Consider the following 25,090-nt stretch of genomic DNA (forward strand, 5'->3'; position numbering starts at 1 on the left):
TTGCCCCTATCCTATTTGTTTTGTCCTCTTTTTTCATTTTTCATCTCCTTCTTCTTCTTCTATTTTTACTACTACTTTTACTTTTAGTACTACTACTACTACTTCTACTACTACTACTACTACTACTACTACAACTACTACTACTACTAGTACGGCTTCTGCTTTTCTTCTTCCTCCTCCTCTTCTTCTTGTATTTCTTCATCTTCTCCTTCTTCTTCTTTTTCCCTTCTTCTTCGTCTTCTTCCTCTTCTTCTTTTTCTTCTTCTAATTATTCTTCTCTTTTTTCTTCTTCCCTTACTCATCGTCTTTCCCCCTGTACTTAGCTCTTCACCCGTCTCCCCTCTAGCTTTCTTTCTTTCGTTATTGCAAATTATAAGATTAATCCAAGATAATTTGTTCATTGATCATCATGCTGGACATAGGCTTTTAAGGACTAGTGTTCCTTTTCCAGCAATTTTTTAAAACTATCATGTACTTGTTTTGGAGCAATTTTGCAATCGTTCTTTCATAATTTTCCTTTGAATTATTGCTTCTCGATAGTGTAAGCACACAAAGTGTACACTAAAAGTAAGGATATGCCAGCACTTGATTAAACAAAATATAAGAGCGTTTCCTCTTAAAGGTCAAGTCCACCACAGGAAAATGTTGATTTGAATAAATAGAGGAAAATCAAACTAGCATAACGCTAAAAATTTCATCAAAATCAGATGTAAAATAAGAAAATTATGACATTTTAAAGTTTCGCTTATTTTTCAAAAAACAGTGATATGCACAATTCTGTGACATGCACATGAGACAGTCGATGATGTCCCTCACTATTTTTTTTTTATTGTTTGAATTATACAATATTTCATTTTTTACAAATTTGAAAATATGGACCAACATGACTGAACCATATAGTATTAAGCAATGCTAATTCCATATGTTCAGGGAGGAATTATTGTTGTTTCACTTGACAATGAGGAGAAAATTAGAATATTTCATATTTCATATAATAAAATACAAAATAAATAGTGAGTGGATGATGTCATCGGTCTCCTCAATTGCATACTGACCAGGATGTGCATATAATTGTTTTGTGAAATTAAGCGAAACTTTAAAATGTCATAACTTTCTTATTTTACATCCGATTTTGATGAAATTTTCTGTGTTTTGTTTGTTGTATTTTTCTCTTTTTATTTAAATAAACTTTTTGTTGGGGTGGACTTGTCCTTTGAATGACCGCTTTTTATACGACTGTGCATGTAGTTACATGTATTACACAAACAAGTTCGCTAATTGACAAACAAAACGAATAGCGTGATCATGGACCACGGTGTGATATTATGATTCGTCAGCATTAACTGACCACAACATTAAATTCTTTGATATAGTTGTTTGTTGTGACTTAGAGTGGGCTATAGGCGCAGGTGTAAAAGTGGGCTTGGCAATAGAAAGGTATGCTGCATTTTCACTATCTTTTTCCCATTCTTCATCACCCATAATCCAAAAGTAATAGCTCCACGCATCAACTACGGACCTTACAGATCTATATACATGTACACCAATCATTTCACTCAACAAAAATTCAAACACCGAAAAAAAAATAATTATAGTAACCCAAAATTAGACCCTATTTTAGCCAATCTGGAATAAAATTATTGGAAATTGTTTTCCAATTGATTTGAGTAGGTAATATGGGTGTCAACGTTAACCAAAAAAAAGTTAGGGAGAATATGGGGTGGGGGAAGTGTTTTTTTTTCAAGGTCAAAGTTCAATAACCTTTTTATAATGTACTGTATAATGGTATCTCCCAGATGAAATATTTTAGGTCAGTGAACTTGGTGCCAGCGTGCACAGCTTTTAACAAGAAGATCAACTAAAATGAAATTAAGTACCTAGAATGCACATTCACCCATAAAATTCAAGTTCGAACGTCAATGACCTTTCTTTTACATTATATACCATACTGTATAATGGTATCTCTGAGATGAAATGGCGCAGGTTGGTGATCTTGGTGTCAAAATGCACAGATTTTTACAAGAAGATCAACTAAAATAAAATTAAGTACCTAGAATGCACATTCGCCCATAAAGTTCAAGGTCAAAGGTCAATGACCTTTTTATACATTACATGTATATACCATACTGTATAATGGTATCTCTGAGGTGAAACGGTGCGGGTTGGTGATCTTGGTGTCAAAATGCACATATTCTTACAGGAAGACCAAGAAAGATGGCTTATTTGTAATGAAAACATGGAGGTTAATGAAGGTCATGGAGAATGTATTTAGGGGTCAGAGGTCAATGAACTCTATCAATGACATCAGTAGAAATCAAGTAAAAATGTTAATAACTTGATTGTAGCATGGATATATAGTGATTCTGGAGTAAAAATGACGAAACTGCGTAGAAATTTGAGCACAAAATTAAAAGTTTAATCCTTGATCAATTATGCTGTCAAAATACAAAGACATGGCGATATTCAGATCAAATAAAACTTCTTTTTACATTGTGATGCGTTGCAAAAAAAACAGTAAAAAAACTAAATGGGGTGTATACATGTATCTTAAGTAGCAGCATTTCATGCATCATATGAATATAAAATCAAGGTATTCATGTCTTTTTCTTTCTGGCAATATGTCACTCACCCCAATGCTATGATAACTACCATAAACTATCAGCTTAATCGTCTGATAATGGATAGGGTAGGCCCAACTCTCATTTCACAGCTAACATCATCTGAGAGCATTTCCAAACAGCAGAGGGATGATGGTGAGAATAAAAAGAAGGTCATCATTACAGTTGCAGCTTCTGTCATAGTAAATGGAAGTAAGTGTCTGGCATTGAATATATCAACTTTATCAAAGATGAAATTCCTTTCTTGAAAGAAACCACCTCTAATTACGAGCTGTCAGAAGCTAATGCTGCAGGACAAAACATCATATCTGCTCTCCGCCCTTGATCACCCGAAATGTATCAGTTGTACATGGATCATAATTTGTTCTACAACAGGTTGTTGCAAGTAGGCCTACACATTCATCGACCTGACAATCCTCTTACAGCACCACTTCCAGTTCTTTAGAATCAAGCTGAGCAACATTTCGGTGATAACGTAGATCCTCATTTGATAACCCTTGACAGAACGTTATGCTTTCATGGAATGGGCCAGAACAAAGTAACCATACTTTAAAATGTCAGAAGGCTTTCAAGTGCTTATGCCCAAGCAGAGTAATGCCCTACTTGACATATTGGTCACTAATGATTTACTTGAGAAAGTAGCGGTAAGACAATTAACTTTCTGCATATGTTATTGACCGGAATATCTGGTCACAAAGAGAGAACTCTCTAACCAAGCTTTATGGACTTTATGCACCAGCAGTACATAAACTATATAGCACTGAAATCACCCATAGAATTCCTGTTATCATAAAACATGCATGAGAGATTTGCAGAATCCAGAACAGCCAAACTATGGTTCTCTACCATCAGCTAGTTAGAGCAGTACAGGATTTCCTTATTGCTAACTAAAAGGATATATTGTACCAGTCAATAACAGGGACATCTAAATCTGATATTACCGGTTTTCTGGAGTAGTACCTTGTGAGATTTGTGTCAATAAATTGATTCTCAAGAACTGAAAGTAGTGCTGCAGGAGTTTAGTTAGTTAGGTCGACTATGTGTACTTGTAGGCTGTTTTATCCTTGTTACTTTCACATATGCCTTATTTGTTCTGAAGTAAATCTATGATCCATGTACAAACTTGTACCTCGTAATAGTAGAAATAGCATCTTCGATGATATAGGATGGAGAGCAGATATGATAGTTTGTCCTGCAGCATTTCTCCTAACAGATTAATGTGGTATCAGGTATCTCAGCAACATCTTACGAGATACTGGCAGCTTGTAATGAGAGTTCATTTCTCTCAAGGACGAGAATTCGTCTTTGCTGAAGTTTAGACACTTAACGTCATTTACTAAGACAGAGGCTGCATCGCCGATTGCCCTGTTTTGATTCTTCATCATTATCTTTGGCTATTTGAAAATGCTCTCGTACAATGCTTGATGTGACATGAGAGTTAGGCCTATCCTATACATTATCAGATTAAATTGTAGTTTATAGTATTTATTGTAACATTTGATGTGAGTGACCTCTTGCTGCAGAGAAAAGAAAATGAGTGCCTTGATTTAAATTTATGTAATGCATATCTAAATGCACTTTAGTAAACTTCACCATTTCAATTGTATACATGATTTTTTAAAAACTTTTGGCAACGCATTGCAATATTAAGAAGAGTTATTTGATATCAATTCGAACTTGAACCTGTATTTTGACAGCATAATTGATCAAGGATTCAACTTTTAATCGTGTGTTCATTTTCCATACAAGCCAGTAGTTTTCACATCAGAATCACTATACCTACATGCCACAATCAAATTATTAACCTATTACTTAAATTCTCCTGACGTAATTGAAATAGTTAATTGACATCGAACCCCTAAATACATTTTGCATGGCCTTCATTCATCTTCATTTATCTTAATTTCAGTGTGAAATTATCAAACATTCAGGTTTTCATTACAAATAGCCATCTTTCTTTATGTTATTCACAAATGAATGCGAACATAAAGGACAATTTTTGTTTTATTATTTTTTTTGAGGGGGGGGGCCTTTGCATGTATATATAAACATATCTTTATTAACTTTTGAACTTTGGGTTTGGATTTTAACGGTTTTCGATCATTCACTATGACTATTTTGTGCCTTTTTATGTTCTTGTAACAATCTGTGCATTTTGACACCAAGATCATCAACTTGTACTATTTCATCTGGGAAATACCATTATACAGTATATATGTAGTGCAAAAAGGTAATTGACCTTTGACCTTGAATCTTATTGGTGAAAATGCATTCTATGTATTTAATTTTATTATATTTTCTCTTCTTGCAAGAATCTGTGCAGTTTGACACCAAAATCACCAACCTGTAATATTTCATCTGGGAAATACCATTATACAGTATATAGTGTAAAAAAGGTCATTGACCTTTGACATTGAATTTTATGGGTGAAAGTGCATTCTAGGTAATTGATTTTAATATATTTGATCTTCTTGTAAGAATCTGGTCATTTTGACACCAAGATCACCAACCTGTAATATTTTATCTGGGAGATACCATTCTATAGTACATTTTAAAAGGTCATTGACCTTTAACCTTGAAAAAAAAAAAATTCCCAGCCCGTATTCCTCCTAACTTTTATTGGTAAATGTTGTCACCCATTCCTACTCAAATTAGTTGAAAAACCATTTCCAATAATTTTATTCTAGATGGTCACTAATTGCGGGAAACTATTAAATTTGTTAGTTCATTAAAAAAATGTGTATTGTGAAGACTGTCTGTGCGATCGCGAAGGGACTTTCGGAAGTCCATAAAAACAACCATTTTCTCAACTTCTATTTAGCTTTACAACTATACAAATATTAAGTTTGAATAAGAAGGATCACTCTTTTAGATAAAGAAAATTTTCAAATTTTTACTTTTTTCAAAGACCAGACTATTACTTTGGCCATTAAAAAAGTAACTTTCCTACAGTGATTTCTTTTTTCAAGGAAAGGGGGGGGGGGGGGGGGCGAGGCAGGTCATGGATGTGCGAAACTGTTTAATTACACTAGGGGCCTACAACATGTGACTGCAAAACGATGGGTCAGAGACCAATGCAATTCCACTGGACCATTTGGGTTTTTTGCACATGCAAGGACGCCACTGCTTAACTTATTTTCATTATCTGGACAATATTAACACACGAACTAGTATGTGGATAGTTAAATAAAGTAACTACTGAGTTCTGGCTGAGGGGTCAGTAATATAATTTTCATTGTATCAATTTGATGTTGTTGAGGGACATGGATGATCGCTCCATTGCAGTCAAAACTGTCAAAATCGTTGGCGCGTGAAGGTTTACAAATAAAAAAAAATGGATTGTGGCAGAAAAGGGAATATACAAATACATTCCTGCGGTGAATCATTGGTTATCATTCAAGTGAACCATATTTTGAAACATGTTAACTTCATGATATGAATTTATGGATTAATAATATCTATGTCCCATTAATGAGTTTCATTTATGGTTATTATACATATACAAAAATGACCCCAGTTCCCCATAAAGAATAGGTATTATAATATTCTCATTGATAAAATCGCGCGCACACACAAACACACCCCCACACACAAATTGCTGAAAAGGAAAACTGGGAACTGATATCATGATAAAAAATTAATTCCGTGTTTATTTAATATGCCACATTTTCCTTCCATGAGCTTGTGAGTTATTGGTTTCAAAGTCAGCATTCATTTGTTATATTAGTGGCGTTGTTTATCTTACCTTAGTAAATGCAAACATTAGAAATACCCCAGTATATCCTATTAGTGTGGTAGATGATTTCGGTTTTGTTTCACTGAAATGAAACGTTGGTTCAGTATTTTTTTTAAGGTTACAATCACATGCATATTCCTGTCATTATTCATAATGTCAACGAAATCAGAATGAATGAAGAATCGAACGGAAAAAGAGGCCGGGTGCATGTACATGTAGGCTTGTTGAATTTTGCTCAAAATGACAAAAACAAAATTCCTTCTTTTTCGTAAATATTATTGTAATTTTTCTCAGATAATGATTTGATTGTGTATTCAATATTGATACGCATTATGCCATTCACGCTCAATCTTTGGAAGCCAAGACTAAAATGACAATGTTTGATATAAACACAACAATACAAAATAGGTATCTACCTGAGACGTCACAAAAACGTAGTGAATTACTTTGTAAATCTTTAACACGTTTTAAGTTTTTCCATCAAATCTTGATTGACCTTGTTCAAAACCAATATGATGCCCTGACAACTACTATTATAAGAATCCATGCATACCGTGATACTATGCGATTTCTGTAAATGGAAAGAAATGGACAGTAAATAAAGATAATATTTTGATACCGTAATTACAAAATCATATAGGAAACAAATATGTTACATAATTGGAATTTTGGGAAGTGTGTATAGGGACCAATTGGATTTTCACATAACTTCCCTTGCATGCATTAGAAAATTGGACTATGTGTTGCGAGAGAAAGTTTGCAATGACCTACCTCTGGGGACACATTTCTGCATTTTACCCATCAATCGGGGACGACCTGGTCCAAATAACCATGTCAATCCGATTTTCCCATCTCATTCAACACGGTTTCATTGCTTTTTAAAGTTCTCGTCCTGCCAATTAAGCTCAAGTTGTGCATTTGTGCTGGTGTGTGCGTGAGAGAGAAGTTCATGCATGTCCGGAATGATTGGTTGATTGATTGGTATGATTTATTTCCCCTTAAAGGTCAAAATAATGCGATATATGATACCCAGACTTCAGTGACCACCTTCAAGGGCAACCTGAAAATATACCTGTATAATAGTGCTTTTTGATAGACATTGACATATCGTTCAGACATGTATTGTAAATAGTTTTTGTTGTTCTGCTCTGAAGCGCCTTGAGCATCTAATCAAGATGGAAAGTGCGCCATACAAATCTCATGTATTATTATTATTTCTAAAATAAGGCTGGTTGGTGGATTCAATTCAACTTTCTTTAATGTAAATCACCGCTTTAAATAACACACGTACCCACTTTGGTGATTAATAATAATAATAATAATAATAATACCCAATTTTTATAAAGCGCTTTTCCCTGAATGGCTCAAAGCGCGTTACAGCATATTATTACCCCGGTCATTGGATTCATTTCAATCCCGCACGAAAAGTGCACAATATCCACTCCCTGGGGAGCATTCCTTGCATTCATCGCAGCCTCATTATGGCGCTGGCAAAATCAAACATACAATATCTTTCGCATCCTACCGGGTACCCATTTAGCACCTGGGTCGAGAGTGGCAAAGTGTGGATTAACGCCTTGCCAAAGGACGCTAGACCGCGGTGGGATTCGAACACACGACCCTCTGTTTACAAGGCGAGAGTCAGAACCACTACACCACGGCTCTTCCACTAATGGCCAAGTCTTGCAATAACTACCGGTAGGAAATAATTCCTCAAAAAGCTGTGTGCACCTGAATCGTAGCCTAGCTTAGCCGGGTAATAATATTAGCAGGGCCCGCTGGGAGAACAGTTTTCGGAACTGAAGTGGCTACCCTCGGTAAATATACCATTATTATTATCATAACTTTCAAACTACGGTAGAGTCTGAACAAGTTTTTTTTATTTGAGTAGCAGAGTGAGACTAGCCCCTATGGTATTCAAGTAATAAAAAAAAGGAGGACCCCCACCAAAAAAAAAATGACTACATGTCTTATGAATATAAGAGATAATGATGATCAGTTTGATCATTAGGCCTATTTATAGATTCTCCCCTTCCACATCTCATTTAAAAAACATGTAAATTTGGGATATGACCGGGACAATATCAAGTAATGTTGTCATGCTCAATATAGATATACATATATATATAGTGCGATGATAAGTTTACTTCTACCAATCGCTGTTGAGTTGTGAATATTAAACATAATGAGATGAGGCGAGGCCAACTCAACAGATGACGCAGGACACCATTATTTGGAGTTGGCCTCGCCTCATCTCATTATACATATATATATATATATATATATATATATATATATATATACTTGTAAATAATTCAGCATCAACACAAGACGTAGCTTCCATGTATCTCTTTATTACAAGCTTTCGGCCAATGGGGCCTTCATCAGGCCATCAGCCCACACCAAAACACAACAGACACAAAGACAACGACAACAATAACAGCATCAACGGCTTCCGCAACTGCCAATCAAAAAGATGCATGTTACACAATTACACAACAGAAAATCAAACATATACCAGCACGATCACCGGCCAAACATACCCTATCAATTCACAACTCAATTGCAAATCTGAATGGATCATATACCTCATCACATGCAAAAAATGTCATAAACAATACGTTGGTAAAACAGAAAACACACTCTACACCAGATTCAGTAACACCAGATCAGAAATCCGCAACTACAACCGCACCACCAATCACAACAATAAAATCATCCCCTATGTCCTCCACTTTAACCTCCCTGATCATTCTATAAACGATGTTTCAATCATGGCAATAGAACAGATTAACAATAAATACCGCTCAATCATCTTACACCGAGAATCATACTGGATCACCACTCTACGCACCCTCACCCCAAACGGAATCAATGTTGATAATTAGAACCAATGACCCATTGCATGCCCCACACACGCACACACACGCACATACTTACACGCATTCACTTCACCTCACTTTACCTCATACCTGCACACCCAGTCGACACACTCTCACTGACACTGGAATTATAGGTAACTACTTTTGTATTTGAATTTATCTGATCTTGTGTAATATATACATATTCATATATATATGCATAATAATGTTTGGTAATTATTAAACCCGTTACATACCTTTTCGACCTATTTCATTGTTTAATTTACAGTCTCACCCGCCCCAACAGGCCACTTCATATAGTTTAATAGCCACATCTCTTTACCCCTATACAGTTTGGTATGCTTTTAGTATCTTGATCACTTGATTATATCTGATTATTTGATTGATTATTACAATTTCTTTGCTCCTCATGGCTGTATGTTTATTTTGCTCCTGATGGCTGTATGTTTAATCTGTTATTTTGTTTATTATGTTGCTTACCGCTCAAACATCAATATAAATTACACGTATATACTGTATTTCCCCGCGCATGACAATGTACCCTTTTATGTCTCAAACTACAACTTGTATCACCAGTTACTTGAATACTATGTAAACGGATCAATATAGTTATGTACCCAAATACAAGATACAATATTGAAACGAGTTATCATTTTACTTGAAACATTATCCTCATTTTTTCACAGTATTACCTACACAAGACTCACTACTCCTCCTGATGAACAGAATCCCAAGTTAATTTCAATGCCGGTAAATACCTTGTCCTTTCACACACTTAAGTTTCCCAATCGTTTCTATTGTATTCCACCATCTCGTTCAAGTCATTACCCCCTCTGTTGTTATTTTTTTGTTATCTTACTATAATCCTTCTGTTCTGTACTCAACCCCCTCTGTTGTTAATTTCTGTTATTTTAGTTATCTTAGTGTAACCCTTCTGTTCTGTACCCTTTGTTACACATTTACTTTGTTATTTCGACCTTATTTGTATGGTTTGTTCTGTTTGTTTCAATGCATTATAGGCCTGATGAAGGCCCCATTGGCCGAAAGCTTGTAATAAAGAGATACATGGAAGCTACGTCTTGCGTTGATGCTGAATTATTTACAAGTGTACATAGAACATGACGCGCTGTAATACACGTTATGCAAAGGGCCCTCTTCTTTTATATATATATATATATATATATATAAGAGGGCGCTCGTCATTCCAACAGGATGTGACAGATAGCTTCCCAATCATCGAATTGTTAATAGGGAGTTTTCGTTTAGCACGTACAAAGTTTGCAGGACAAGAGAGGTGTGTTTAGAAGTAACCAAGTATCCAACATGTGTGGAATCAAGGGTTGGGTAAGGGGGGGGGGGGGGGTAACGCCCATCTTTTATTTTTGTTGTTGTGGGTAAATCCTGAATCCATCCCGGATATTCTGGGTAAACAATACTAGTCATGGCAGTAGCCAGTGCCACTAGACAATTTGCATCAACCTCACTTACCATGGTTTATTTAGTATTACTTAGAGTTAAGGAATTCAGTTCTGTTACCCCGTATCTAATTTTCAATCGATTTTTGAAAACCACATTTTGCATATTCTAATGCAGTTTTTCTATTTCTTGGGTATGAAGTTTAAAGTGAGTAATTTCTCCCTGACGAAAATTTTGCTGTAAAAATACCAGTAAAAAAATAAAAAATACGTTTGATGGTTTCATAAAAATGCATGAAAGATAAAGAAAGCTTTAGATCTTTATAAAGTTTTTGATATGTGGCGTCACATACGAGCAGATGTCATATGTTTTGTGATATAAATTGCATGAATATTAATATTAAATGGTTTATGATGAATAGAATGTTTCAAGAACGGATGTGAAATGATTTGTCTCTTGATATACTGAAGGTTCAATAAAAAAAAATTTACATTAAAAAAAAAATTCTTTGATTTTTAAAATTCACGATACATGGAAAGGTGCTCGAATATGACGTCACATATAAAACAAAATTGTAATAACTCTTCTATTCTTGAATGGATTCTCCTCAAATGCTCATCAATATATTGTTATTTTTACAATATGCTTGTTGTCAGGGTAAAATTTCGATTTAAATGGCGTCAAGTGTAATAATCATGATGATCTTTTACATGTCATATGTCATACAACTCATGACCACAACTGATCCAGGGAACGTGCTCCCCCCCCCCCTTTTGAGAAGCAAAATTAATATATATATATTTTTTTTGCTTGTGAAATTTTTTCGCAGACGAACTATCATAAAAAATTTTGCCCCCCTTTTGGAAAATCCTAGGTACGCCGCTGTCTGAATGCATATAATTAATCCCTCAATGGGTAAAGTAATAAAGTAATCAGGGGTAACAAAGTAAAAAAAACAAGAACACTAAAAACGGGGTTCAGAGGTAAAAGTCACTTGTCCTTTATTAGAGGTAAAAGACATGATATGCAAATCGTTCCCATAAAGGGTCATATACCGTAAAACCGTAAGCAGGTTTGACGTCATTGCAAACAATGATTGATAACTAAAACATACATTTTGCCAGAAGCGACCAAGCGCTGTATAATAATACAATAACACTGCAATAAATTGTAACACTAGTTGGCTTTGTTGAAACGAACTCCATTTTCTAAAAAAAGGAAGCAGCCTGCCCCGTGTGAGGATCGAACTCACGACCTTCAGATTATGAGACTGACGCGCTGTCTACTGCGCTAACGAGGCCGCTGAAAATTACATACAACGCTTAATCTTTAGTTAATAACTTAATCAATACTTTATTCATCCTGGAATACCTTCGGTTTCATCCGAAGGGCAATCTTAATTAAGCGGGCCAATGGCCCATTATGTAAACGTTATTAATTTTAGCTTGTAGCCACCTGCGATGACACATCGAAATCGTAGACGAGTCCATCGTAAGAGAGACGTAACAAATGTGAAGGATGCATATACAGTATATCAATTTGATACTGTATGCATTCCACATTTGTTACGTCTCTCTTACGATGAACTCGTCTACGATTTCGATGTATCATCGCAGGTGGCTACGGGCTAAAATTGTTAACGTTTACATTATTTACAAGGTATCCTGCGACTTTTTGTGTATTTTTATGTGGGAAATGAAAAGCCATACACAGACAAAACGTAGATCGTACATAGATGTCCCTGTGCTGATCTTACTACAACCTTTTGCTGATCGTAGGATTTCATTTCGCTATTCCGTGGTCATATGATGCTTTTCTTTACCCCCCGGACATTGTACGACACCTATGCACTGATCGAAATATGACACTGCGTTGATCATACGATTTCAGGCCCACGATTCTACGATTTCGAAAAAAAAGTAACTCCGCGCTAAACCAATTATTAGACCATACCATTATATAGGAACCGTACAAAAATCGTACGATCGTCGTACGCCACCCTGATGAGATCATATGATTAGAAGGTGATCATCCCATGAAGAACTTAGACCAAATGTAAATGGTGCCTTACTTCTACCTCTCATACGAAACGTTTATTGTAAAAATAACAGAAAAAATAACAATTGGTAAAGGTTTGAGGAAAATCCATCAAAGATTTGAAAAGTTAATATTTTTTTGGATTTGCCACACGTGAGCAGCTTTACATGTATCGTGAATTTAAAACATCAATTAAATGTCATTTTCTCGAAAAAAAATTAATGGATTTTATTGTACCTTTAGTATATCAACAGAAAATTATTTCACAACCGCTCCTGAAAGAAGAAATATTTAGTCATCATGAAAGATTAAAAAATTGGAATTTATGCATTTTATGCAGCTGCCCGTACATGACGTCACAAATAGAAAACCTAATATTCTAATAACTTTCTTAATCTTTGATGTATTTTCCTCAAACCTTCATCATTTTCGTCAAATTATTTTCCTGCTATCATGGCTATTTTTACAACAAACTTTTTTGAAAGGGTGAACTTCCCCTTTAAACCAACGAATGTATAAGTTTAAGATATTCCGATAGAATTCCAAACAATATAGTTTTTTTTGGCAAATCGGAGTGGAAACTTCGGTGAAACCTCATAATTATTAGTGATATCTTTTGTGAATGGACATGGTCAGAGAACCATAGCTTATTATTTACAAATATCGAGTATAAGCGCTTCCATATTGTTCCTACTTTAAACTCGCCTGGGAACGAATTTTAAAGAGGGGGTGCTGGTACGGTGGTTTTGGTCAGAGAAAAGGTTATCGATACACAAAGAAGGGGTACTGGGTCAAATTTCTTCATATTTACATACCGACCTGATTTTCATGGGGTGGTACCTATGGTGTATAACATACGGTACACCAGACAAATCTTGAGGGTGCTTCAGCGCCCTCAGGACCCCCGCTTCTCAGGGCAATGTTCATTGCTTGCTTTTCATTGCATTTAAAGGATAGGCTGTCGGCCAGTACAACTAAAAGAATATATGTGACTTACCACCCCAAAACCACCGATAAGTCGCCAGGTATGGTTCTCTGTAAATAGCCAAAATAGTAATTTAGTCTCCAAAAACCAAAAATAAAAAATATTTTTATCTGAAAGAAAAATTCTTCTTCTTCATACTGTGAAAATTTGAAGTCAAGAAGTCGAATAAAAAAAGGATACATGAGTTTCTTGGATACTACTTTCTCGGACTGCTTGGAAGTTTCACTAAGATTACACAGTATGCATTTTCATGCTTGAGTCAACATCAAACTTCAAACCTTGTTTTCTCCTTATTTTTTTTAATTCTTGCTAATTTTCTTCTGCATTCAATCAAGTCCTTGTCATGGTTATTGTTGGTCAATTTTAAGATATTATATATCATTTTGAAGCTTAGGAAATGAATCTTCAAGCTCAATACAAATCTCAATATTCAATTGGTCGATTTATTGTTGGTTTTGGGGTGGCAGGTCACATATTATTACATTCCTAAAAAGGTCTGTCTTTACGCTGATCAACATCTGGTTCCCCTGTAATTCTCAAAGTTAAAAACATAGTTGAGAGGAAAGATTCATACTCCACCATGCCCAGTTTGTTGGATAGCCTTCCTCAAGACATCGAAACCCGATTTACATGTAGCAAGTCTACTAAAATATTTGATTGCTTACTCCTTTTTAAACTTCATCATTCTACTGTTTAGATTGAGCGCATGATGAATCGGATTACTATTATCATTTTGTTATTCAACAAAAAATACAATTCTCGATATTCAGTACCAATGACCCTATTTTCAGCTTCGCTGCCTTTCAATGGAAACACCGCGAAGTTGTATTTCATCGCTATCATAAAGTCTTTCGATAATGCACTGCTATCCACGTATATGCATATCTCTTAATTTCGCAGGGTTTCTGTTTTGTATGCATCGGATCTGATTTAATTTTTTGTGGAGATGATGAACACCGCTATTACACAACTTCTAGGTATAAAGGTAGGTTAAGATGTGTCATTTTGTATACCACCAAACTTTTGTTAAATCTTTTCTAGTACGAGCTTATGTATTCTCTCCCTCGTTCCCAATAAACCAGGGCAATACAGTTTTGTAAAAGACCAGCTGTTACGGGTATATTTAATTTCTATCGTGTAAAGTTAATATTTAGCGCCACATAGCTAACAAGCACACACATTGACACATACAATTCCCACACACTGACACAACCACCCTCGCGATCGCACACCCTCACTCCCAAATACATGCACAGATGCACAAAAAAATATTTGTAGGCCTATATGCTTTACAGTACTAATATTCATACATTATGTGTCGAAATAAAATAACAATAATATGTGCGAAACTGCAATATTGCATCACTAGTGAAATAAGTTGTTTAACCATGCAGAGGAGATATCTATGTATATATGTATATATATATATATATATATATATATATATGTGTGTGTGTGTATACATAATAGCTGATTTCATTGTTTTCTTTTGAGATATATATGATTCATGATTATAATAAGTTAGTGAAAAAAGGTGAAAATATGAAATGTATATGTAAAGTATTATATGTGATTTGAAATGTTAAATTGAAATGTTATGTAACTATTTGTTCATGAAATTAGAATAAAAAGAGTATTCAAAACAAAAAGAAAATACAGAGAGAGAGAGAGAGGGGGATAGAGAGAGAGAGAAAGTGTATGTGTGAGAGAGAGTTCAGACATATGAGTGCTTATGTAAAATTGCAATGGCTTCTTAGTATCAGTGGAAGTAAAATCACCAAATATAAAATGTAATGACTTATCATCCTTTGCAATTTCTATTTATTAAGTAGTCTTTATCTTACATACGATGCGTTTCATTAAAATTGGAGTGAACTTTGAATTGGAAATACCTTACGCAAGATGAGTTTAAGATATAAATGATATTAAGTTGCACAGAATGTTGTATCGAATCTTCCAAGGGAAAACATATCTCACTAGTATTAATTTGAAAGTGAACGCTAAGATTGCTACTGAGACAAAGTCACAATGATCATTGCCTGATTTGTTATAGTCATAAAATTTGAGTTTATGAATTGTTTGTTTATATTGTTTGTATTTATTTCCATTTAAAAATAAAAAAATACATGCTCAATTTAACATAGCGTACAGATCATATGGAGGATGGCGCATTTCAGCACTATTCATAAAATACCACCGTTGTTCCATGAATGTACGATTCAAGTCCATCGCTTGGCCGAGTTGAGTTAAACATGCGATACTGTTAATTACATGAGCCCTCTTTGTTTATATCCCAGAAATCTAATACAAAAGTGCCTAAAATGAGTGCAAATTCTGACCCAAATCTTCATTGGACACATAATAAATTATTTTGATTTTTCTTGATTAACATCATGGACAAGGTTGTTTCAAATGTTAATATACTAATTTGTGCTCATTCAACTGTTTTCCCTTTGTTTAAATGCAGATGAAAATTCCAGGTTATGTTGCTTTTGTAGCATTGTGGATCCTAACAAATTTATATATTGTTTCTGGTAAGTATATTCCAAAGTGGTGGTTCTAATTGTGTCATTATCTTCATTATTTTATATTTGTACCTAGCCATTCCCAAATAAATTTAAAATAATAATTTGGTCTCAACAAAGAACAAATGAAAAGAAATAATTAAAAATTAATCCGTCTAAAATGGTACTTTTTCTTCATTCTGTTAGAATTCGTTGTTGAAAAGTTGAATAAAAACAATTTTTATGAGATTTCTCCAACATTTTTTGTGGGCGGCTATAAGGTTCAGTGATAGTGCCCAGTAAGCACATATCATACTCGAGTGAACCCGAACTTCAAACCTTGTTGTATCTTTCTTTAAGCTCTAACTGGATATCTTCTGCAATTCATTCAAATAAATTATTTCAGTAGGTTATTATTGATGATTTTTTTTACAATTGAGGCCCTACATAAAGAGAAAAGCAACAGTTTCTGATGTGCATTTTCCCCGCTAAATAACAAATAAAAAATGCAATACATATTTTTGGCCAATTATTGTTGGGTGGCAGGTCACATTTATTCAAATGCAGCCTCTCGGATCCCTTCACCCAAGTTTTAGACTGATGTAGCTGAAGAATTTAACTTATAAATAAGGAAGAAGTTCTTGCCAGGTACCCATTTGACTCAACTAGGTCATGTAGGTTGGGTTCAGCACATTGAGAATCAATAATTCCTCCCATGATTTGGCTTCGAACCCACGACCCTCTGTTTCAAGATTTGAAAAGATATTTCATAAACCAAATTGGAATGAGATACTGAATTTTAAAAAATTACACGAAGAAATATGCAGAAATTTTAAAGGGGGAAATCACCCTGACGATAAGTTGGTTTTAGTAAAATTAAAAAAGAAATATTGGTGAAATTTTGATCATAAATAATCCACCAAAGAATAAGAACGATATGAATGTGTATTTTTGTAATCTGTGACGTTATATGCAAACTGTTCTCCCATATAATCATCATCTAATATGGATTTCTTAAATGGAACATGGTGACAAAAAATATGTCTTGTAGAAGAGTGTATTGATTGATGTATCTAACGATATATCCCCGAACAAATAAAATCAGTTAAATTTTTCTTTCAAGAGTATGTCATTTTCGATAAATTATATTACAGGAATTATATCACGGAACGCTTTTGAAAGTGGGGGGGGGGGGGGGAGGGGGAGGGTGACCATGCACAAAAAAAATCATAATAAGATGGATATTTTTACGGTTTCACTACACATGATTATCTTCCAGCTTGTGAGGCAGATCTTTTTGAATTCAGAGGTTCCTGCTATAGCTTCTCCCGGAACACATCCAACTTCTACTCCTCGAAATCATCGTGCGACGACCTCGGAATGCACATGGTAGAAATAGGATCACAAGAGGAACAAGATTTCTTGGTCGGGAAGATCCAACACAGTGGATACCCTGAAAAAGATTACTGGATAGGGCTAACTGCCGTGACCTGGCTCGATGGGACCCCCCTGACTTACGACAAATTTGGTTTGGTTAAGCTTGGTGCTTTCAACCAAGATGCGAGATGCTTTAGGATGTTTCTTCCATACAGCTCAGAGTGGTACGATGACGATTGTAATGACGCAAACCATTATATTTGTGAAGCGGAAGAAGGTGAGTGAGGGTTTCTTAAACTGAATTCATGTGTGCATTCAGTTCACACTGTCACGAATTTTGTGCCACGATTGACACAGTGGTCTTGATCGTAGAGTTATCGCAGTGATCGTGTCAGATCAGTTTGTAGCAATCGTATTGCTCGTAATTTTGTTTACGGTTTGAAAATGTTATCCATTAGTTACGAAATGCCAATCGTAGCGTTCGTAAAGGGTCGCAAGGCAGTAGGAAAGAAGTGTTAAAATTATGGGGTCTTGAAAGTGTCTAGAAAGGGTAGGACACAATTTGAAAGGCATTGGCCCAAAGCTATAGGAGAAATAACAGCAACTGCGGGGAACATGTGGTAGGTGTGTCGTTTACTTATCGAAATAAGAAGTTGGAGGGGGGGGGATCATATTACGGGGCTACCATAATCATGGAGGTACTGATTTGCTCTTGCACATTTCCTGCTTGTAATGCGTACACTGGCTTTCCCATCTTAAGTTGTTAAAATTGACATGGATAGGACTATTATTTTGATTGTGGCTTGTCCTCATACAACCTCAATTACTTTAATTATTAAAGGGATACTGCAAATTGAAAATAATTATACTTAAAAAAATGGTAAAGAAAAATTCATCAAACAAAACACTGACAAAAATCATCAAAATCTGAGAATAGGTAATTGAAGTTATTGAATTCCAAGCTCTAGCAATAGTTTGTGACAAAGGTTTACACTTTGCGCAGTGAATTTGCAATAGGTTGACTGACGATATTATGTCAAAACCTTCCCTTTCTCAGATTATTATTACAATAGATCATAATCATTTAATATTTTGATAAATAGTGTCGGTAAACAATATATTGGTATACATACATATTGACAGAAAACACATGAGGTATGTACTTTCTCCTCTCCATCAATATGTTTCTGCAGCTTGTGATGCATTCAAGACGACTGATGGTTTGAGCTTCCACGAAGCCAACGGGTCTTGCTATCATGTCTCTCCTAGTGCATCCACATTCTCAAAGGCTAAGTCAAACTGCGAAGACATCGGGATGCATCTTGTGTTCCTTGGATCCCAAACCGAGCAAGAGGGCGTCGTTGAACTCCTCAGCCACGAAGGGTACAACATGTCCAATGAGTACTGGATAGGTCTCACCCGATCGGGATCAGCAGATGACGGTTCTGCTGAACCACCGTATCATAACGTCGGCTCCAAGTCGCCCTCCTTGGCGGGTGATGGGGTTTGTTACCGTATGGAATCGGTTCCTCTTTTCCACTGGCTCGGCGATGACTGTCACAGTGAACATCATTTCATTTGTGAAAAGGAAGAGAGTGAGTATTGCAATGCACTACAACGGTTAGAATAAAATGGTAATGGTGAATTGGTCTGCATACCATATGCGATCAGTGTAGGGCTTTCCGAACACATAACTACAAATGTCGATACCTATGGCGTATGATTTGTTCAAATTTGCTCGATTATAGATTACCTTTGGCCTGTTGTAAAAAGAAAAAAACTCTGGCAAGTTTGTTGCCCCAATTTTTAGGTTTATTTTCAACGGATAATTGTCATGATTTGGTTCGCCAGCATTTGTCTACTTTTCAAAGTTTTTACACCTTATTGATGTAATATACTGTACATATGCCTAATGTCAATATTAATTAGTTGAGAGCGGGGCACGGTGGAGGTTTAAAGAATGAAGTGAGATCTTTTATCGAACATTTGATTATTTTCATTATTGTGATACAATCGCAGCACAGGAGGTAGGTGAGGCAAATTCGGAATCCACTACACACACAACGAGGACTTTCTCTTCAACAACTAGTACAGCAACCAAAACAGCAACAGCAACACCATCAGAAGCAACGATTATAACTGAGACGATAACTCCAACTAAAACTTTACATTTTATACAGAGCGGTAAGTTTCGGATCAGTCAAACAGGGTATTCTGTCGTTATGTTCTAGCCTCATCGGCGAAACCGCCACCAGACCGAGAAGATCTTACATGTATATGCAATTTCCACTTGCATACTTGTTGGTTTCGATTCGGTTTCGTGGGCGTGACTTGTTCCTTTGATATTAAGAGTTTACCGAGCGTCCCAAGATCAACGCAACACAATTTCGAGAAGGCTAATTTTGAGAATGGGCAATTCAATTCTGATTTTTCCCAAGTTTATATATATATATATTTCTTCATTTCGGCGACACAAATGTATTTGATTATCTGATTATGTCTTTTAATGTAGATTTTCTATGCAAACAATAAACACCCCTTACGTTAATTACAAATTAAGAATGTTGCTAGTGTAATCATGTCGCAGTAGAGCAATTCCATAAAATGATCAACCTTTTTTATATGTCCAACCTGATTTTTCTCAAGTTTTGCCTCACTTCAAGTTTTTCCTCACTTCATAAACTGACCAACTCATGGTCCTTTGATAACATTACAGACTGTCAAAGAACAAAAAAACAGAGACAGAAAAATTCATGAAGTTCCCACATGTAGGGGATCTGACGTACACATTTAATGTAATTGCCCAGTAATATTGATTTCTTGTTTTTTCTGTGTTTTTTCTAGTGTTAGTTCGCAATACATCAATCATGTATGGCAACTTATTTGGAACCGATGACAGAGCACTTACGGATGCCATCCTGACACTATATGTATTGAACATGTCCGAATGCAGTTTGGAGTGCCTTGGCAATGCCAACTGCAATTGTTTCACAATCATAGCAGATGAGAAGAATAAATGCTTATTGGGAAAAGCATGTACTGTCGAATACCACAAAGGTGCAAAATCATATCTCTTTATAATATGACATTTTTTGGGGGAAAATCTTATTGCAAAGAGTTTGTACCTTCATTAAAATATCAACGTAAGAGTATACACTTTTTCTCTAAATTATTTACTACATATATTATTATGCAGCTTATTAATTGAGGCAACTAACATGATTAAGTATTTCCTGGATCATAACTGAATATAATGTTTTTAAGGTAGCATGACCATAAATGACATTCTAATTTACACTGTATGGTTTATCGAGATGTCTCACGCATACAAATTGTGGGAGAGGGTGTCAGGTGCTTGGGTGCGTCTCCAGTAAAATAAAAAGTTTCAGCAAGAACAAACAAGAGATAAAGATGAAAATAGAAAGGGGAAGAGTGAATATTGTTAACTTTTATAATAATAACAATAATAACGGTTATTTATATGCGCTATACACAAAAAGTATCACAGCGCTTACAATTGTCAGAAATAAAATATAAATATAAATCTTAAGTAACAAAAAAGTATAGAATGATTATGACTATCAAGTCATATAACATCATTGTATCAAAATATGTTTCCCCAAATCTCATCTCGCTCGCTCGCATTCTTTTAGAACTATTGTTCTATCCGCCAATTTTGCCACATCAAAATATTTGAATCATAACGCGATCAGACAGGAGCGGCGGAAAGTATTTTCGTTGAAGGGGGGGGGGGGGGGCAAAGCACAAAAGGGCACTTATATGTCAAAATCTGCATTTTGGTGCAAACGAATATTTTTGCCATAAGATTACCATCTGGGTGAAGTAATTGTGTGTTATGTAGTAAATAAGTTGCGCAAAGCAAATTTTAAATGATTTCTAATTGATTATAATCTGAACTTGTGAAACTCGCTTTTTTTTAAATTATGGCGCTCAATATACTGTTAAAAGGGCATTTCTTGCGAGATACTGCAAGCGCGAATCGCGAGCTTAATTTATGGACATTTCATGCAATAAGACATGACAATCGAACATCGCAAGCAGTTTTTGTTATCACAAATGCACAATAATGTCACAAAACTAAATATGCTTCGAATATCACCCCTTTAGAGATGGATTACCTTTTTTCTGAAACGCATTGTATAACACAAACGTCATTCAGATTATTTTATTCATATTGATTTGAATAACTTTCATAACATAATGTTTGTTTATTGTTCTTTAAGGATTATATTGTATGCAAATATAAGTATGTATCTCTGTGAAAATATTCTTTATAAATTAATGCTAGCCAGGCAGTACGTAATTCATTAAATGTATGCTATATATTACCTGATATTTTCAAAAACTTGTCATATTGTGGTTCAAGACCATCTCTTCATTTTCCACGCTTTATCACTTTTGTGTTGCATGGTTATTGACCAAGCCGCTTTCCACTTTATCAGTCAGGGGGATGGGTGACTTCAGCAACCCCCTGAGGGGGTAGGCTTCGATGTGCCAGAACTTCTTTATATGTAGCAGATAGAAGAAAGTCTATGTTTTCGCCTCCAAGTGGTTTAAGCAATAAAAGTGGCTTTACTACATTGTAGAAACCCCGTTTCCTCAATGTTGCTGCTCCAAAATGGCGAATTATTCAAGAAATGGGCAAAATACAAAAACAGGGGCTGGGTGACTTGGGGCAGCCCATGAGTGGGAAGGGTTTGCTGTGCCCGAACTTCTTTAAACTTAGCTTATAGAGTAAAACCTACTCTTTCGTCTCCAAGCAATATCAATAAAATAAATGTTTTTTTACTAAAAATGTATGGTTTTAATGTCGTAAATATCATGATATCAATACACCTGCTGAGACAATACAAGCTCCATAATTATATACGCGTAGCTCTAAAATGGTCGACTTGACTGTAAAGAACAATAATCATGAATGCGTATAATTATATCCTATATAGTGTCTTCATTGTTATATGTGCCTACGCTTGAGTAAGCAGGGGTTATTATTTGTTTTTGGAAGTTAAGATGAAGTTAGAAATAGTAGCCTAGCTAAAATTTAATACCCCGACATGGTCATATGACATTGACCCTGACTGACCTTTGAACTTGATCATATGAACAGAAAACACTCTGAATGGTTAATGAAAGCGTGTACGACATCCTGGTGTAAAGTAAATCTTACTGAAAAGTGACATGATTTGCAACCCATAATTGGACATTAATGTAAGTTTTGTGTCAGGTAATTGGTTAAAAAAGACAGAAAATACAATTAAAATCATATTTCTTCTCAACGCAGGTTAATTATTGTTTTATACCACTAGATTTCTTGTCAACATGAATGGTGGTTTAGGTGCCAAAAGTATTATTACAGGTTATTTAGAAGCCAAGATATTGAAGAAAAAAACCCCTTTAACTGCGGCCATTTTCAAAAACCCAAGATGGCGGCCATATAGGGATTGGTGCAAATGAAAACATTGTTTTCCTGTTAATTCATCGACAAACCTATTCAAAAATAAGTTTTCGTTTTCTCCAAAAAAGCCGACGAAAGCTAAAATGTGATCGTAGTAAATCTAACTAATAGCACCTCATGGCACGGATTCGGACTTCTATAATTTCGACACCATTGTCAAAATCTATATCAATACACATGACACACAGGATATTTTCTATTTAGGGCGTTACTTTCACATACTTTCAATCTAACAGCTCAGATATGACTTCTGAAAATCCTAAAGAAATAGGAACAACACGTAAAAGAGAAAATACCGTCATGAATTTATCGAAGTCATGGATGCGAGCGAATATTTCCAACAGTCTACTTTAAAAAGAGGCCCTCGAAGGTTTCAATGAAATATGCACATATACAAGAATAATCATGATTGATAACAAAGACATACAAAAACCTTTTTTTAAGGTAAAAACAGGGTAAATGACGAGAATAGATCTGTATTCTTTTCCCAAGCTAGAAAATGATAAACAAAACTAAATTCAAGCCTAAGCCATTTCATGTCAATCACAGCTCCGTGTAAAGCAGATTTCGTCACGATGGCCTCGGTGTGTGGGGAGGGGCGCAAAGGCGGATGATAATGCTTCTGGTCTTGTTTCCTCTAAATATTACACTGAGAACTTCACACAAAAAAAAGGTTTTTAAAAGTGTACCCGACTCCTGCTTATTCATAATACACCTAAAAATCGTTACCTACTCAACAGAATCCGACCATCCATAACTAATGGCTCAGTCACATTTCGCATACGATTCAATTTCAATTCTTTTTATTTCATTTCCATTCAAAACATAATACAAAGTAATATAAAGTAATACAAATCAAGTACAATTTTACAGAAGGGCATTCTTACTTCGTAAAAAAAAAAAAAGAAAAAACAGTATAATATAGAACATAAATGGAAATGAGGGGGATCCACTAAAAAGCAAAGCTTGTAAAGTGTGGATCCCCCTTGGAAATAAAAAAAAGTATAGTAGACTTATTCTGATATGCGTACATATATGTATTACAGGAAAGAAAAAGAGAACAAAAGAAATCATACGGATGCAAATATAATTAATGAACTAATGCAAAGTTTTTCACACGATGGCCGTACGGCGAGTCGAAAACAGCTATTTTTAAAAAATCATCCTTGCTACCGGCTTTCTGTATGTGGTTTTTGTAAAAAAAAAAAATCATGGCTGTTTTACACTCACCGTGCAGACACCAGTAGCGTACCGTGAACCGCAGGACACAAAGCATTGGGGGGGGGGGCACTGCATTGTCCGTGAACAATGCTCTGCCCCCCCAATGCTTTGTCTCCTCCGGGTCACGGTACGCTACTGGCAGACACCGTATGGAAATATGACAGCAGTGTAACTAAAGAGTGTTGAGTATTTGACAAAAGTTTATTTGACTACTGTTATATAATTTGAAGAAACCTAGGAATATACGCAGTTGTGTTTAGACGTGGACTGGAAGTATCAATCTGAGCTTGTAAGTCAAGAATCAGAATATGCTCACTACACACAGTGCGAAAACACGTGACATACTACCGGATAGTACTTGAAACCAAGTCATTTTAAACAATAGATATGTACATGGTAAGATCTTCATCTTGAAAAATTAAAATAACTATATTGAGCTGCGTGATTATTCACAGCAACTTAGTTTTGTCTGCTTAGCTGTGTTTATTATTATTTAAAGTAATTTCTCTCCAACATTATATTTTTCATAAATCTTTTGACATAATATTCATGATAGTCAATAGTGGTCAACTGATGTACAGAAATGCATGTATGCATGCACTGTCGACTTCACGCAAGGCTACATTGTAAAAAGCATGTTGTATATTGTTGCTTTTTTATCTATTACATCACACATCACGAGAGCTCTTTTAAAACCACATACCAATGATTTATCCCAATTGCAGACTCGTGTCTGGAATATCATTGTCATTCATTTGATACAAACTTTTTATTCTTGAATACTCAATCTATCAAGTCTTACATTATAAAAAAGGGTTGAACTGTTTTTCCCCAGCAT

At 35.3% G+C, this 25,090-nt stretch overlaps 1 protein-coding gene and 1 non-coding gene across 3 annotated transcripts; one reads left to right on the forward strand and one right to left on the reverse strand.

Moving 5' to 3' along the window:
• The first annotated feature begins 9,272 nt into the window (after nt 1-9,272).
• On the forward strand, nt 9,273-22,860 carry LOC129280200 (macrophage mannose receptor 1-like). Of its 2 annotated transcripts, XM_064112470.1 has the most exons (8): nt 9,273-9,370; nt 9,923-9,986; nt 14,575-14,659; nt 16,142-16,208; nt 17,458-17,832; nt 18,749-19,150; nt 19,575-19,739; nt 20,400-22,860. In XM_064112470.1, the coding sequence occupies exons 3-8, from the start codon at nt 14,621-14,623 to the stop codon at nt 20,639-20,641; spliced, it is 1,290 nt and encodes a 429-aa protein (XP_063968540.1). In that variant the 5' UTR covers nt 9,273-9,370; nt 9,923-9,986; nt 14,575-14,620; the 3' UTR covers nt 20,642-22,860. The 2 variants fall into 2 exon arrangements, with proteins under 2 accessions (XP_063968540.1, XP_063968539.1); XM_064112469.1 differs by lacking the exons at nt 9,273-9,370; nt 9,923-9,986 and having other exon boundaries at nt 14,516-14,659.
• TRNAM-CAU (transfer RNA methionine (anticodon CAU)) lies at nt 11,880-11,952 on the reverse strand. Its single transcript has one exon. It is a non-coding gene; the product is annotated as a tRNA-Met (tRNA).
• Nucleotides 22,861-25,090: the final 2,230 nt, after the last annotated feature.

This window comes from Lytechinus pictus, chromosome 17, assembly GCF_037042905.1.
Source record: "Lytechinus pictus isolate F3 Inbred chromosome 17, Lp3.0, whole genome shotgun sequence".
Lineage (NCBI taxonomy): Eukaryota > Metazoa > Echinodermata > Echinoidea > Temnopleuroida > Toxopneustidae > Lytechinus > Lytechinus pictus.